General features: G+C 48.8%; 1 protein-coding gene across 3 annotated transcripts in view; it reads left to right on the top strand.

Moving 5' to 3' along the window:
- Window positions 1–14290, top strand: part of itprid2 (ITPR interacting domain containing 2) — a 53027-nt gene extending 38737 nt beyond the window's left edge. For all 3 annotated transcript variants that reach the window (XM_024389601.2, XM_024389602.2, XM_024389603.2), the window contains 9 exons: window positions 4615–4675; window positions 7634–9723; window positions 9929–10003; window positions 10175–10302; window positions 10529–10673; window positions 10957–11022; window positions 11301–11747; window positions 12389–12508; window positions 12638–14290. In XM_024389601.2, the coding sequence (XP_024245369.1) occupies window positions 4615–4675; window positions 7634–9723; window positions 9929–10003; window positions 10175–10302; window positions 10529–10673; window positions 10957–11022; window positions 11301–11747; window positions 12389–12496 (3120 nt within the window). In that variant the 3' untranslated portion in view covers window positions 12497–12508; window positions 12638–14290. The remainder of the gene's footprint in view (window positions 1–4614; window positions 4676–7633; window positions 9724–9928; window positions 10004–10174; window positions 10303–10528; window positions 10674–10956; window positions 11023–11300; window positions 11748–12388; window positions 12509–12637) is intronic.
- The last annotated feature ends 2776 nt before the right edge of the window (window positions 14291–17066 follow it).

Here is a 17066-nt window from a genome sequence, read left to right as displayed (position 1 = left end):
CGTGTGTCTGGCTCGCTCGCTCTGTGCGTCTGGCTCTCTCGCTCTGTGCGTGTGTCTCGCTCTCTCGCTCTGTGTGTCGTCTGGTCTCTCTCGCTCTGTGCGTCTGGCTCGCTGTGTCTCGCTCTCTCGCTCTGTGCGTCTGGCTCGCTCTCTCGCTCTGTGCGTGTGTCTCGCTCTCTCGCTCTGTGCGTGTGTCTCGCTCTCGCTCTGTGCGTGGTCTCGCTCTCTCGCTCTGTGCGTGTGGCTCGCTCTCTCGCTCTGTGCGTCTGTCTCGCTCTCTCGCTCTGTGCGTGTGTCTCGCTCTCTCGCTCTGTGCGTCTGGCTCGCTCTCTCGCTCTGTGCGTGTGTCTCGCTCTCTCGCTCTGTGCGTGTGTCTCGCTCTCTCGCTCTGTGCGTGTGGCTCGCTCTCTCGCTCTGTGCGTGTGTCTCGCTCTCTCGCTCTGTGCGTGTGTCTCGCTCTCTCGCTCTGTGCGTGTGTCTCTCTCGCTCGCTCTGTGCGTGTGTCTCGTCTCTCTCGCTCTGTGCGTGTGTCTGCTCTCCTCTCGCTCTGTGCGTGTGTCTCGTCTCTCGCTCTCTCGCTCTGTGCGTGTGTGTCTGGCTCTCTCGCTCTGTGCGTGTGTGTCTCTCGCTCTGTCTCGCTCGCTCGCTCTGTGTGTCTGGCTCGCTCGCTCGCTCTGTGTGTCTCGCTCTGTCTGTCTGTCTCTCTCTCTCTCTGTGTGTCTGTCTGTCTCTCTCGCTCTGTGTGTGTGTCTGTCTGTCTCTCTCGCTCTGTGTGTGTGTCTGTCTGTCTCTCTCGCTCTGTGTGTGTGTCTGTCTGTCTCTCTCGCTCTGTGTGTGTGTGTCTGTCTCTCTCGCTCTGTGTGTGTGTCTCGCTCTCTGTGCGTGTGTGTGTGTGTGTCTCTCGCTCTCTCTGTGTGTGTGTGTGCTCTGTGTGTGTCTCGCTCTCTCGCTGTGTGTGTGTGTGTGTCTCGCTCTCTCTGTGTGTGTGTGTGTGTGTCTCGCTCTCTGTGTGTGTGTGTGTGTGTGTGTGTGTCTCGCTCTCTCTGCTCTGTGTGTGTGTGTCTCTCTCGCTCTCTGTGTGTGTGTGTCTATCGCTCTCGCTCTGTGTGTGTGTGTGTGTCTCGCTCTCTGTGTGTGTGTGTCTCGCTCTCTGTGTGTGTGTGTGTGTCTCTCTCGCTCTGTGCGTGTGTGTGTGTGTGTGCGTGTGTCTCGCTCTCTCTGTGTGTGTGTGTGTCGCTCGCTCTCTCTGTGTGTGTGTGTGTCTGTCTCTCTCGCTCTGTGTGTGTGTGTGTGTCTCGCTCTGTGCGCTCTCTCTGTGTGTGTGTGTGTGTGTCTCTCTCTCTCTGTGTGTGTGCTGTGCGTGTGTGTGTCTCGCTCTGTGTGCGTGTGTCTCGCTCTGTGTGTGCGTGTGTCTCGTCTCGCTCTGTGTGCGTGTGTGTCTCGCTCTGTGTGCGTGTGTGTGCTCTCTCGCTCTGTGTGTGTGGCTCTCGCTCTGTGTGTGTGTCTCGCTCTCGCTCTGTGTGTGTGGCGCTCTCTCGCTCTGTGTGTGTGTCTCGCTCTCTGTGTGTGTGTGTGCTCTCTCGCTCTGTGTGTGTGTGTGTCTCTCTCGCTCTGTGTGTGTGTGTCTGGCTCGCTCTGTGTGTGTGTGTGGCTCTCTCTGTGTGTGTGTGTGTGTGTGTGTGTCTCTCTCTGTGTGCGTGTGTCTGGCTCGCTCTGCTCTGTGTCTGGCTCTCTCGCTCTGTGTCTGGTCTCGCTCTCGCTCTGTGTCTGGCTCGCTCTCTCGCTCTGTGTCTGTGTCTCGCTCTCGCTCTGTGTCTGTGCTCGCTCTCTCGCTCTGTGTGTGTCTCGCTCTCGCTCGCTCTGTGTCTGGCTCTCTCTCGCTCTGTGTCTGGCTCTCTCTCTCTCGCTCTGTGTCTGTGCTCGCTCTCGCTCTGTGTCTGTCTCGCTCTCTCGCTCTGTGTGTGTGTCTCGCTCGCTCTGCTCTGTGTGTCTGGCTCTCTCGCTCTGTGTGTCTGGCTCTCTCGCTGTGTGTGTGTCTGGCTCTCTCTCTCGCTCTGTGTGTGGCTCGCTCGCTCTGTGTCTGTCTCGCTCTCGCTCGCTCTGTGTCTGGTGTCTCGCTCTCGCTCTGTGTCTGTGTCTCGCTCGCTCTGTGTCTGTGTCTCGCTCTGTGTCTCTCTCGCTCTGTGTGTGTCTCGCTCGCTCTGCTCTGTGTGTGTGTCGCTCTCTCGCTCTGTGTCTGTGTCTCGCTCTCTCGCTCTGTGTCTGTGTCTATCTCTCTCGCTCTGTGTCGTGTGTCTATCTCTCTCTCTCTCTCTCGCTCTGTGTGTGTGTCTCGCTCTCTCGCTCTGTGTCTGGCTCGCTCTCTCTCGCTCTGTGTCTGTGTCTCGCTCTCTCGCTCTCTCTGTCTGTGTCTCTCTCTCTCTCTCTGTGTGTGTCTGTGTCTCTCTCTCTCTCTCTCGCTCTCTGTGTGTGTGTCTCGCTCTCTCTCTCGCTCTGTGTGTGTGTCTCGCTCTCTCCTCGCTCTGTGTCTGTGTCTCGTCTCGCTCTCTCGCTCTGTGTGTGTGTCGCTCGCTCTCTCGCTCTGTGTGTGTCTCGCTCTCTCTCGCTCGCTCGCTCGCTGTGTGTGTGTCTATCTCTCTCGCTCTGTGTCTGTCGTCTCGCTCTGTCTGCTCGCTCTGTGTGTGTCTGGCTCTCTCGCTCTGTGTGTGTGTCTGGCTCTCTCGCTCTGTGTGTGTGTCTGGCTCTCTCGCTCTGTGTGTGTGTCTCTCTCTCTCGCTCTGTGTGTGTGTCTGGCTCGCTCTGTGTGTGTGTCTCTCTCTCTCTGTCTGTGTGTGTGTCTCTCTCTCTCGCTCTGTGTGTGTGTCTCGCTCTCTCTCTCTCGCTGTGTGTGTGTCTCGCTCTCTCTCTCTCGTGTCTCGCTCTGTGTCTGTCTCGCTCTCTCTCTCTCGCTCTGTGTGTGTGTCTCGCTCTCTCTCTCTCGCTCTGTGTGTGTGTCTCGCTCTCTCTCTCTCGCTCTGTGTGTGTCTCGCTCTCTCTCTCTCGCTCTGTGTGTGTGTCTCGCTCTCTCTCTCTCGCTCTGTGTGTGTCTCGCTCTCGCTCTCTCGCTCTGTGCTCTGTGTGTCTCGCTCTCTCGCTCTGTGTGTGTCTATCTCTCTCGCTCTGTGCGTGTGTCTCGCCTCTCGCTCTGTGTGTGTCTGGCTCTCTCGCTCTGTGCGTGTGTCTGGCTCTCTCGCTCTGTGCGTGTGTCTGGCTCTCTCGCTCTGTGCGTGTGTCTATCTCTCTCGCTCTGTGCGTGTGTCTGGCTCTCTCGCTCTGTGCGTGTGTCTGGCTCTCTCGCTCTGTGTGTGTCTGGCTCTCTCGCTCTGTGCGTGTGTCTGGCTCTCTCGCTCTGTGCGTGTGTCTATCTCTCTCGCTCTGTGTGTGTCTGGCTCTCTCGCTCTGTGTGTGTCTGGCTCTCTCGCTCTGTGTGTGTCTGGCTCTCTCGCTCTGTGTGTGTGTCTGGCTCTCTCGCTCTGTGTGTGTCTGGCTCTCTCGCTCTGTGCGTGTGTCTGGCTCTCTCGCTCTGTGTGTGTCTGGCTCTCTCGCTCTGTGTGTGTCTGGCTCTCTCGCTCTGTGTGTGTCTGGCTCTCTCGCTCTGTGTGTGTCTCTCTCTCTCGCTCTGTGTGTGTCTGGCTCTCTCTCGCTCTGTGTGTGTCTCGCTCTCTCGCTCTGTGTGTGTCTGGCTCTCTCGCTCTGTGTGTGTCTCGCTCTCTCGCTCTGTGTGTGTCTCGCTCTCTCTCGCTCTGTGCGTGCTCGCTCGCTCTGTGTGTGTCTGGCTCTCTCGCTCTGTGTGTGTCTCGCTCTCTCTCGCTCTCTCTGTGTGTGTCTCGCTCTCTCTCGCTCTGTGTGTCGCGTCTGTCGTGTCTGTGTGTCTCGCTCTCTCTCGCTCTGTGTGTGTCTGGCTCTCTCTCGCTCTGTGTGTCTCGTCTGGCTCTCTCTGTGTGTGTGCGTCTGGCTCGCTCGCTCTGTGTGTGTCTCGCTCTCTCTCTCTGTGTGTGTCTCGCTCTCTCTCGGTCTGTCTGTGTCTATCTCTCGCTCTGTGCGTGTGTCTCTCTCTCTCTCTCTGTGCGTGTCTCTCTCTCTCTCGCTCTGTGCGTGTGTCTCGCTCTCTCGCTCTGTGCGTGTGTCTCGCTCTCTCTCGCTCTGTGCGTGTGTCTCGCTCTCTCGCTCTGTGCGTGTGTCTCGCTCTCTCGCTCTGTGCGTGTGTCTCGCTCTCTCGCTCTGTGCGTGTGTCTCGCTCTCTCGCTCTGTGCGTGTGTCTCGCTCTCTCGCTCTGTGTGTGTCTCTCTCTCTCGCTCTGTGCGTGTGTCTATCTCTCTCGCTCTGTGCGTGTGTCTCGCTCTGTGCTCTGCGTGTGTCTCGCTCTCTCTCTCGCTCTGTGCGTGTGTCTCGCTCTCTCGCTCTGTGCGTGTGTCTCGCTCTCTCGCTCTGTGCGTGTGTCTCGCTCTCTCGCTCTGTGTGTGTCTATCTCTCTCGCTCTGTGTGTGTCTATCTCTCTCGCTCTGTGCGTGTGTCTATCTCTCTCGCTGTGTGCGTCTGTGTGTGTCTTTCACTCTGTGTCTGTCTGTCTTTCAGGTCCAGAGTAATGAGGATGAGGCTTTACCTGGGACACACAGCACCTCTAGAGCTGGCAGTGGTGAGTCTGGCCTGCATATTATATACCTTATTACACAGTATAGAGGCTCATACATGCTTATAACAAGTCATAAAACAGTAGATGAATGCAAAGTGTTCCTGAACTTTCCATAGTGGATGTCCTCTAATATGAATAATCACATTATGACATAAAAACAATGTTCTCTGCTTCATCAGTAGAATTAGTTAACTGGTCATAATCACCCATCTCTCAAATATGAAATAACATTTAGTGTCTTATGGCAGGTAATTCAATATTTTCTAGCTTCAGTGTACTCTGACGAAATGTTCCATAGTGGCCTTTTAGACAGAAAAATACTTGTGCAAAAGATACTTGTACAAAAAAAGACACAGGTCTTTCCTGTCCGGTTTTGTTCACCGATAATAAATTATAGCATAAGTTTTAGATTAGTGAAGTCAGGGAAGAGGGTAGATATTTAGGGATGCATCTTCATTATGCTGATTGAATTAAGTTGAATTTAGCTTTTATTTCTAGAACATTGGTACTTAGAACACATGGCCCCATGACAATCCATTACAAGTGGGTGACCCATCTAAACAGAGGGCCGTTTGTAGATCAAAACCTTGTGTAACCACTAAGCATGTTTCTTTTCCGACTGACCATGATAATCTATTACAACGTAGATCCTCAGGGGTGTGCTCTTTAGGGAATCACTATACTCCAGACCACAATATTTACAAATAGTTTTCATCTATATTTTTCATAGCTGTCTATTTACCATCACAAACCGATGCTGGCACTAAGACCGCACTCAACAAGCTGTATAAGGCCATAAGCAAACGAGAAGATGCTCATCCAGAGGCAGGGCTTCTAGTGGCCAGGAACTTTAATTCAGGGAAACTTAAATCCGTTTCTACCAGCATTTTACATGTGCAACCAGAGACCACCTTTACTCCACACAAAGAGACGCGCGTACAAAGTTCTCTCTCGTCCTCCATTTCACAAATCTGACCATAACTCTATTCTCCTGATTCATGCTTACAAGCAAAAACTAAAGCAGGAAGTACCAGTAACTCGCCCAATTTGGAAAGTGGTCAGATGACGCAGATGCTAAGCTACAGGACTATTTTTTTTAGCACTGATTGGAATATGTTCCGGGATTCATCCGATGGCATTGTGGAGTATACCACATCAGTCATTGTCTTCATCAATAAGTGCATCGACAATGTCATCCCCACAGTGACCGTATGTACATACCCCAACCAGAAGCCATGGATTACAGGTAACATCTGCACTGAGCTAAAGGGTAGAGCTGCCGCTTTCAAGGAGCGGGACTCTAACCTGGAGATTGCACTCAACACTGCCCTTTCCCACCAGGACAAAAGGAACACCTACGTGAGAATGCTGTTCATTGACTGCAGCTCAGTAGTGCCCTCAACTCATCACTAAGCTAAGGACCCTGGGACTGAATACCTCCCTCTGCAACTGGATCCTGGACTTCCTGATGGGCTGCCCCCAGGTGGTGAGGGTAGGAAACAAAACTGCCACTCTGATCCTCAACACGGGGCTCCTCAGGGGTGCGTGCTATTCCCCTCCTATTCTCCCTGTTCACCCATGACTGTGTGGCCAAGCACGACTCCAACACCATCATTAAGACGTTTGCAGACGACACAACGGTGGTAGGCCTGATCAACGACAACGAGGAGACAGCCTATAGGGAGGAGATCAGAGAAATGGCAGTGTTCTACCAGGACAACAACCTCTTCCTCAACGTGATCAAGACAAAGGAGATGATAGTGGACTACAGGTAAAGGAGGGCTGAGCACGCCCCCATTCTCATCGACGGGGCTGTAGTGGAGCAGGTTGAGAGCTTCAAGTTCCTTGGTGTCCACACCACCAATAAACTATCATGGTCTAAACACACTAAGACAGTCATGAAGAGGGCAGGACAACACCTATACCCCCTCAGGAGACTGAAAAGATTAGGCATGGGTCCCCAGATTCTCAAAGGTTTTTACAGCTGCACCATCGAGAGCATCCTGACTGGTTGCATCACCGCCTGGTATGGCAACTGCTCGGCCTCCGACTGCAGGGCGCTACAGAGGGTAGTGCGTACTGCACAGTACATCACTGGGGCCAAAATTCCTGCCATCCACGACCTCTATACCAGGCGGTGTCAGAGGAAGGCCCTAAAAATGACCAAAGATTCCAGCCACCCTCTTTATAGACTGATCTCTCTGCTACCACACGGCAAGTTGTACCGGAGCATCAAGTCCCGGACAAAAAGGCTTCTCAACAGTTTTTACCCCCAAGCCATAAGACTCCTAAACAGGTAACCAAATGGTTACCCGGACTATTTGCGTTTCTTTACTTACCTACACACACACACCTTCTTTTTTTCCCCCGCACCATTGGTTAGAGCCTGTAAGTAAGCGTTTCACTGTAAGGTGAAATGTTGTATTGTATTCAGCGCACGTGACAAATAAACTTTGATTTGATTTGACACACCCCCAAACCCTTTTTTACGCTGCTGCTACTTTCTGTTTATCACCTATGCATAGTCACTTTACCCCTACCTACATGTAAATATTACCCCAGCTAACCTGTAATGCCACACAAGACTTGGTACCCCCTGTATATAGCCTCGTTATTGTTAATTTTTTACTTAACTATTTTCTTCACTGCATTGTTGGTTAAGGGCTTGTAAGTAAGCATTTCACTGTAAGGTCTACCAGTTGTATTCGTTGCATGTGACATGTCATTTGATTTGGAGCTGATCAAGTCTACCCTCTGGTGTATAATACAACTTTTATAGAGGGATTACAAGTGTGTTATCTCACTGTGTTGCAAATATACTGATGGAACACATGTTTGACTCTACACTGTGAATTGTTAAATTATTTGTTTTGTTTAAACCCAGATTGATGGTCCTTCTTACACTCTGACATCTTCCTTTAATTCTCTCTCACTTTCTCTCCCTCCCTCTGTCCATTACAGAGCAACTACTAAGAACAGCCAGCCAGCAGTCAGACAGTAGTGGCTTTGCAGAGGACCCTTCTACTGACGGCTCAGCTAACTATCTAAAGGTACAGGAGAGCTCCGACAGCTGTGACAGTGAGACCACAGTGACGTCTCACGCTGGGGAGGGGACCACTCCTCTAGCACTGGAACACCCTGCCTTTGGGAGGCTGCAGGGGGAGGAGGTGGGGGAGGAGGAGGGACAGAAACACCTTGTGGCAGACGGAAGGAGGAGCCACAGCCCTAATGGGGGGGAGGAGGAGCAACAGGAGATGCCACAGTACACCACCCATCAGTTAGCTAAACAAGGAGACAGAGGGGTGGCCCAAGACTCAGAGCAGGACCAGAAGCATAACACTGCTGAGGAAGCTGCTTCTGTTCATGCCTCTGACACTTTCCAGTTAACTCCTGAGACTTACTGTACTGCTGAGCCTCACGTGGGGGATGATCCTGGTTCTATAGAAGACCATGGCTCTGTCCCGGCCCCAGACTGTAGCTCTTCTGGTGCCCCAGCCAGGGACGGTGTGCCTGACAAGGTGGAGATGGAAGCCAGAACCCAAAGCCCTAGCGTCAGTTGCCCTAGCCTAGGTGCCTCAACCAGGGTCCAAGGGGCCCTTCACAGGGCCCAGCAGAGGGCCTCGTCCTCAGGCCTCCAGGGTCACTGGATGGAGGGGAAGTTGACAGCCAGGGATCTGTTCAGGAGAAGAGCCCCCCTGACAAGGTCCCGATCCCTGCCTACCTCCCTCCTCATCCCCTCCCGTGTGGTCTCCTCTGTCAGGATCCAGTTTGGCCAGGGTACAGTCAGGCACTGCACCCAGCCAGCCTTCTCCTACCAATACACCCCAGAAGAGGAGGAGGAGGAGGAGGTGGGGTCCATCGTGGAAGAGGAGGAGGGGGTTGTTGAAGATGGGTGTCAGAGGAGAGAAAGCTGCCTCTCTACCTTGATTATCAACAGAGGGACCGAGATATCGCATGGCCCCGGGCTACAAAGAGATGGTGAACTGAGAGGCCTTCAGGGCAGGGTGCCCCCTTACCCCCTGGCCATCCCCCTCCACCTGACCCGCTCAACCGTCTCACTGCACAGCCACAGCCCCCCTCCTGAGTGGGGAGAGAGGCCTTTGGGGGAGCACCACCGTGCCTGGAGCACCTGTAGCGTACCTAACCTTACCCAACGTAACCTGGCCCACTTCAATAACCCTAACCTCACCCAACATAACGTGGCCCACTTCAATAACCCTAACCTCACCCAACGTAACCTGGCCCACTTCAATAACCCTAACCTCACCCAGCATAACCTGGCCCACTTCAATAACCCTAACCTCACCCAACATAACCTGGCCCACTTCAATAACCCTAATCTCACCCAGCACATCAACCCTAACTCCAACCTAACACAGCACTACCTAGTCCAACACAATCAACCTGACCTTACTCAACACAACCTTGCTCAGCACAACAACCCTAACCCAGCCCAGTACAACCCCACCCTACCCCATGGCAGTGTCCCCAACTTGTTCCAGTATCAGCCCTCCACCCACCACCACCACCACACCCTCCATAGCCTCCCTACCCATCCATATGGTAGTGTACCTAACCTTCCCCAGCACACAGCTCCCACCTTACCCCATCATGTGGCCCCTAACTGTCCTCCTTGTAGTGCTCCGTACACTAACAACATGGGTAACCTTCTTCCACACAACTTCCCCTGTTCCCTGTACAGCTCCTCCTGTAACACCCCACCCCTTAGTGCCCCCTTCAGTTCAACATACCATAACTACAACGGTAACCCCTATAGTGGGTCCTACAACGAGCTAAGCAGCAACAATCCTTATACTGCCCATAGCTCTCACTCTAACCCTTCAAACACACCTTCCAACCTGCCTCATCTCTCTACTGCCCCCTATGGAGGACCATATAGTGCTCCATACTTGGGCCACCACCCTCTGATCCCCTACCCTCATGACCCTATGGCTACAACCTCCCGTCTTCCCCCAGCCCTGTCTACCACTGAGATGCAACTGAGAAGGGTCCTTCACGACATCAGAGGAACTGTGCAGAACTTGGCTCAGGTGAGACAAAACAACCACAAACTACATAGGTGTTATACAACTTTTTGCAAGGCTCTTTGCAGTTTTATCAACTCGTCTCTGACGTGAGCACTATAATGATTAATCATATGCTGTTTCACTTTCCATCCCACCCATAATGCAAACAGACGTTTGCAACACAGTTTCAGTGACTAAGTGTTTTATCTATGGTTTCTCTGCCCTCAAGAATTCATCAGAACGCGGAGCAGACACTCCCTCCGTCATGTTCAACCCTCAGAGACCTGCCCAGCCACTGTATGAGGTATACACTCAGCTGAACTGCCACTCTTAAACAAATGTAATGAATGATTATCAATTCTGTCCTCAACCTCCCTGTGGGTGTGTCCCATGTGGGTTAGGATAAAGGAGAATCTCTGCCTCTCTGACAACAGTCATATTGTTCCTCTTCTACATCCCCTCCTCCTCCCCTCAGACTTCTCTCCAGGAGCTGCAGGCTAAGAGGAGGAGTCTGAATGTGTTCCGGACTCAGATGATGGATCTGGAAGTGTCCCTGATGAAACAACAGGCGTTAGTCTACCAGCACCTCAGTCACGACGAGAGGTAGGCTAGAGGCCCTCACCCTGGCGAGCACACGGGTGATAGCCAGGCAGGCAGACAGTGTTAACAGTGCTATCTGTCTGTGGTTGCCAGGCAGACAGTGTTAACAGTGGTCTCTCTGTTTGTGGTTGCCGGGCAGGCAGACAGTGTTAAGTGGTCTCTCTGTCTGTTTGTGGTTGCCAGGCAGGCAGACAGTGTTAACAGTGGTCTCTCTGTCTGTGGTTGCCAGGCAGGAGGCGGAGCAGCTGCAGGGTCTACGGTCTGAAGTGAGACAGGAGCTGCAGGAACTAGAGCTCCAGCTGGAGGATCGGCTGCTGACCCTGAACGAGCAGCTCCGCTCTGCCAGCCAGCACAGTCTCTACCGCCACAGCATGGTCAGTACCTGGAACTACATCTTGGAACACAGGCACACAGGCAGATACCATCTTTCTCTCTCTCCATCTCTTTTCTCAACTCATAAACATGTTTGATAAATGGTTTGTCATGACTGTTTCCGCTTGGCACCAGTACTGTGGGTTCCTCTGTGTTCTTCTCATTTGACATCAGGCTACATGTACGTCACTACTCTTGTTTGTTGTTTAGCCACCCATCATATCATCACCTACCCCTCCTCTCCTATATTGTATCATTAGTGTTGTTGATATTTCTCTCCTGTAGGGTATGAAGAGAGGTCACAGCATGGACAGCCTGTCTAACAGTTCTGCTCTGAGAGCTATGGAGCCGGTGAGTAACTGCATTGACTCTAGACTGTTCTTTTCTAGATCATTCCTCTAGACTGTTCCTCCTGTTAATTGTGTGTGCTCTATTCATAGAAATAGAATGAAAAATGAATGTTTTTACTTCCTTCCTAGTATTTGAACCGTCAATGGCAGCCGGTCAGCCCATCAGAGCATTGACTTGAAAAGAAATGTCTGTACTAGTCAATCTAATTTTATGGTTCTACTGTTGTCACACTTCTTTCCTCACTGTGTGACATGTATGGTGTGCTTTCTCCCTTCCAGATGTCAGACCTGCTGAGGGAGCAGCTGTACCTGCAGACAGAGCTGGGCTACGAGGGCAGGGCAGAGGGTGGAGCTAGCATGGCCCCCACCCCCAGCTCGGGCCTCTCTTCCAGGTCAGCCAGTCCAACGAGGGCCTCTGGACGTCACCCTGGCCCATCCCACGCCCCGGAGCTGTCCCTCCCAGGTCCCCAGAAGACTGGGATGTACCGGTCGTCCGTCTCCCTCACCCCGGCACCCCCTCCACGGCCTGGTGCTGCCGCATGGGTATCCCAGTGCTCAGACCAGGCACTGCCAGTGCAAGGTCCTGGAGAGGAGGAGGAGGTTGGAGGAGGGATAGCAGCTGTAGACCCTCACCTACTGGAGGAGAGGGGCAAAGAGAGAGGAGGAGGAGGTGGTCTAGGAGAAGGAAGAGCAGACAACCCCAATCTACAGGAGCTCATCAAGGAGGTTTGTGAGACCGGATGTTATCTTAGTTTCTGTTTTGAATAGTAGAGAACATTAAGAAGTTTCCTTACCTGAAGTTCTCAAATTGGCCTTGCCCTACAGTATTTGTTGAATAGGGAATGCCAATATTGCCCAAATGTCCAGGACATGTTTTATTATGTCCTTGGCCGATATGGATAAACTTTTTTCTGCTGACAGAAGAGGTGATTACGTAGCTATTGACAGACGGTTCTTCTCATGAAAAATAATTTACTGGTCTAATTTTAAGAGCTTGGCAGGGGACAAATGGAGTACATTTTAAAGGTCCAAAAGGAAACTTGGAACTTTTGAATCCCGTTGGCTATGTCTTAGCCATGTGGCCTGATGTAACTGTCTGGCAGTGTCCCAGTTCTTCTGAGGGATGAAATGTTCTTTCTCAGTTCTCTGACACCTCTCAGTACAGGATGTTCCTGGTATTCAGTGAGGTGAAACCTTCAGAACATTTCCGATAGAAATGTAATAAATAACAGTGTTCCATTATGTTTGTTAAGATATCAAACCTACAGGAAATTGACTTTTCCCTAGTGTCCTTGAATTGTATTTTGAGTGAACATAGTATTTGTGTTTGAACAACGTTCCATCTCTGTACCTTCTCCCCGCTTTAGATCAAAGAGAGTCTAGCTGATGAGATCCGACAGGAGATAGTCAATGAGCTCCTAGCTGCCGTGTCTCCACGACGATCACCTGTGTCGACCAGAGAATATCCGCTGTGAACATGACAACAGGTCCTTATATCATTAATTCATTAGTTATATAAATCGGTTCTTCAAGCCGGATCGACCTGGTCAAATTCAACCCATACCCCTTGGCAGGTGCTTCTATTTCTAAAAGAATGTTGTTGTTTTCTCTTGCAGTTGAACACTGATGAGGCCTGGTGTAGTCTCCCCAACCTGAACACTGGTGAAGCCATGCACTGAACAGCCCAACAACCCCTTAACACTGTTTCAACTATTTACAGAGATAATGTCAGATGCGTTAACACTGTGTTTCTACCGTAGGAATAGAATTATATTTCTATGGTTTCTACTTCAGAGAGTGTGACGGTGGATGGTACCTTAACACCCACATGCCTGGTGACCTGGGAGACACAAATGATGCTATATATTTGCTTTTATAGTGAACTCTTCTTCTGTCTTAACGGTCCAATTTCAAACAGAATGTTACTTGGTGTGTTTATTTTGCTGAAGACTAACTATGTTGTTAAATAATCATGAACATTAACCCAAAATGAAATAATTTTGACATGCAAAAATGTGTTTAAGGTTAATTCTATGATTTTTTTTCTCACCCTGGCTGTTTGTGACGTTATCTTACGTTAGGCCTATGCCTTGATTCTGACGTTGTGTATGGGTTGTATTTAAGCACGTAGATGTGGGTCAGAGTGCATGTCTTGTCCTGAAGGTGTAAGATGACCAAGGTTGAGGAGACTTAAGGCCTGGTTGATGATAATGGTTGTATGGGAGTTTAGTGTCTGCTGTAAATGACCATGCCCTCTTCTAATGCAACCTCTATGAGGAATGAACCAGACCTGGGTTCAAATACTATTTGAAATCTTTGAAGTACTTTGAGCATTTTCTCTTGCCTGCCAGGAGGGTCAAATAGGTGGGGTTTACTGTTTTGGGACTATTATATTAGTGAATTAATCCAGGCATGCTCCGATAAAGTATTTGCACCCAGGTCTAGAACTAACTGTGCAATACATTTCACTGTCTCTGAACTTGAAAAGATCAATAGTAGAAACTACTGTTTTTGAAACGCACCACTTGAAGACAAGTGTATGCATTATATTAATTCCACACTTTTGTCCTGGGTCGTGTTCATTAGGGTAACAATGGAAAACGTTTAAAAGCATTTTTCAACTAAATGAGAGTTTCTTATTGGACTAATAAGTCCAGTAAGTCTCTCCCTGTTTCAGTCCATTTTCCTCCGTTTGGTGGTTAATGAATCCGACCCAGATGTACGCGTTTTTGTTAGAAAACTGTCTCACGTGAAAAACAAACAAAGTTCACATTCCTAACTGTATTTCTTATCTTAAACAGATGTTAAAACCACTAAATGTATTTGTCCTGATATATTTTCTTTAAAGGAATGAGGAAAGAGATACTGTAAAAGAGAGACTTCTGTCTTGAACTGGAGAGTAGAATGCACCGTCTATCTCATCTGATAGACTCTGGTAGAACTGTCAATAGAGCCTATTGTTCCCGCTCATACTTTTGGACAGAATCATTGTGTATTTATGAGTATATTATATTTCAAATGTGAGGATTATAATGTTGTATTTTCCTGCTGGATTTGTAATTATAAGATGAAACAGACATTTATTTTACCACAGATGTTTAATTATATTGTTTTCCAAAATGATTTATTGTTACTAACTGATTTATTTCCATATGTGGCTACTTCCTGCTAATGGGGAGCTTCTTTTTAATCAGATTTTGTTTATCTTTATTTTGGGATGCATGAGGGATTGTCTCTATAGCAAATAATAAAGATTTATTTATTTTCAATAGATTTGGAGTTGTTTTATTTATGATATTTTTGCTTTTAAATGGCTTTTCAGCAGATTGCATCTGGGATTGGGATTCTAAAAGGTATATTGAAAGCATGGAACGTCTCCAAATAGACAATGTATAGAGACAAATATATAAAGCCACTTTTAGTTAGACTACACTAATGCTGAGTTGATAGCATTGTTTTCATAGTGTGCTCCTCTGTTCAGCGTCCATCTCAAATGTTTGTTTGACTAAAAATAAAACCACTTTAATTTGATAGCAGAGAAATCCAATGTAGCCTGTGATCACCATGGTAACCTGGCTCTGTATGAGGGCATATTGTAGGGCTCTGAGGTGTGTTCTGGGATTTGATACGGGGGGACAGGCTATTGTACTAGTGGTTCTAGAATGAGCGGTCTGAATAGGAGGAGAATGAACCGCTGATAGAGGTGGTCATTGGAAGTTTACACACATTCCATTAAGGGATTCAATGATGTTTCTCAATAGATAGCACAGGTACATCAAAACCCCTCTCTTCCCACGCTCCTTTTTTATTTCACTGATATTTTTCAAAAAGGAGTGTGAGAGTGCTGCATCAGATGACCTGGCCTCTACAATCACCTGACCTCAACCCAATTGAGATGGTTTGGGATGAATTGGACTGCAGAGTGAAGGAAAAGCATTCAACAAGTTCTCAGCATATGTAGGAACTCCAAGACTGTTGGAAAAGTATTCCAGGTGAAGCTGGTTGAGAGAATGCCAAGAGTGCGCAAAGCTGTCAAGTCAAAGGCTGGCTGCTTAGAAGAATCTAAAATATAATTTGATTTCTTTATCACTTTTTGGGTTACAACATGATTCCATAGGTGTTATTTCATAGTTGATGTCTTCCCTATTCAACAATGTACAATATATGTATGTATGTGTGTGTATGTATATATATATATATATATATATATATATTTAAAAACTCCTTGAATGAGTAGGTGTGTCCAAACTTTTGACTGGTATTGTATGTTGATATTTTTTGGTGCTTAATGCATACCTGTAGATTCTGTACTTCTGGTCAAACTCAAGACTAACATGCAACTGATAACATCACCTTCCCCCTAAATGCTGAACTTCAGTGGCACCCAGAATCGCCTGTCTGGCCTGCTCTATACCTCCACCCCCTGCCTTTAATTCCCCAGAGGTAGTAGGTGTTTAGAGGCTCAGAATGACCTCAGCATAAATGGGCACTATTGACAGCAGTGCAAAAACATACTGTCCCAACATGTGGGCAATGAGGTTTGCATCCCAAATGGCTCCTTATGACCAGGGCTCTGGTGAAAGTAGTGCACTACATAGGGAAAAGGGTGCCATTTGTAACAGCCACAGACTTGTGTTTTGCTGTCTGACTTGGCGAGGTGTAAATAACAGGTCTGTTGCTGCGGTTATTACTTTTCTCCAGAGCTTTCCTTTATATGGTTTTACTGTGGACAGCACTTTGACTCCTGGAGAACTAGAGGACTTGGTGTGAACATTACATCAGTGTACTGTGTTTTGTGTCATGTCTTTCCAGCTTGGATCCTCTGCCATTCCTAGACAGATGCCAGACAGAGAAATGGCTCATTTACGGCTCATCTATCAGATTCCTCATTGAGGACTGACGGCATGTCAGTATGTTGTTGTGGTATTGCCACCTCATCTTACTGAAATGGAAAAGTGTTGGTCAGCCCTTGCAGACTACTACACCATCCCACAAACGTTTTATTTATTTATTTATTATGTATTTATCTTTGTACATTTGATTTATATCAGGCTAGAGGAATATTGGAATCCAAGGCAAACAATACATAACATTCTCTTGGATTGTGAGTCTTGCTGAGCTAAGAGAGAACTGAGCTGCACTTCCTAACCTCCTGCCCAATGTATGACCATATTAGAGACACATATTTCCCTCAGATTACACAGATCCACAAAGAATTTGAAAACAAACCCAATTGTGATAAACTCCCATATCTACTGGGTTAAATTCCACAGTGTGCCATCACAGCAGCAAGATTTGTGACCTGTTGCCACGAGAAACGGGCAACCAATGAAGAACAAACACCATTGTAAATACAACCCATATTTATGCTTATTTATTTTCCCTTGTGTACTTTAACCATTTGTACATTGTTACAACACTGTATATATACATATGACATTTGTAATGCCTTTATTCTTTTGTAACTTCTGTATGTGTAATGTTTACTGTTAAACATGACAGGTTTGAGCATACATCACAGAATGTTAGCATTTTTCAGTCCCCTCCCCTGGGGAGAGGGGGGTGAAGAGGCCAGTGACTTCCTGAACTTGGTTTATCAATAATTAACATTGCACCAGCCTTGTTCCTCCGGGGGCTTATATTGCACTTCTGAGCTGTGGTGTCATTATACAGAGAGAGAGAGCACTTGACCCAGCTGGGGGAAGGGAGACTGCAGAGGTAGTGAACTGGACACTCTCCTTTTCTCCCTCCCTCCCTCTCTCTCTCTCCTTTTCTCCCTTCCTCTCTCTCTCCTTTTCTCCCTCCCTCTCTCCTTTTCTCTCTCTCTCTCTCCCTTTCTCCCTCCCTCTCTCTCTCCTTTTCTCCCTCCCTCTCTCCTTTTCTCTCTCTCTCTCTCCCTTTCTCCCTCTCTCTCTCTCTCTCTCTCTCTCTCTCTCTCTCTCTCATTTTCTCCTCCCTCTCTCTCTCTCTCTCATTTTCTCCCTCCCTCTCTCTCTCTCTCATTTTCTCCCTCCCTCTCTCTCTCTCTCTTTTTCTGCCTCCCTC

This window comes from Oncorhynchus tshawytscha, linkage group LG26 (genome assembly GCF_018296145.1).
Source record: "Oncorhynchus tshawytscha isolate Ot180627B linkage group LG26, Otsh_v2.0, whole genome shotgun sequence".
In the NCBI taxonomy this organism is placed as follows: Eukaryota; Metazoa; Chordata; class Actinopteri; order Salmoniformes; family Salmonidae; genus Oncorhynchus; species Oncorhynchus tshawytscha.
Note: the sequence above shows the minus strand (reverse complement) of the source record. Positions and strands in the feature narration are given on the sequence as shown.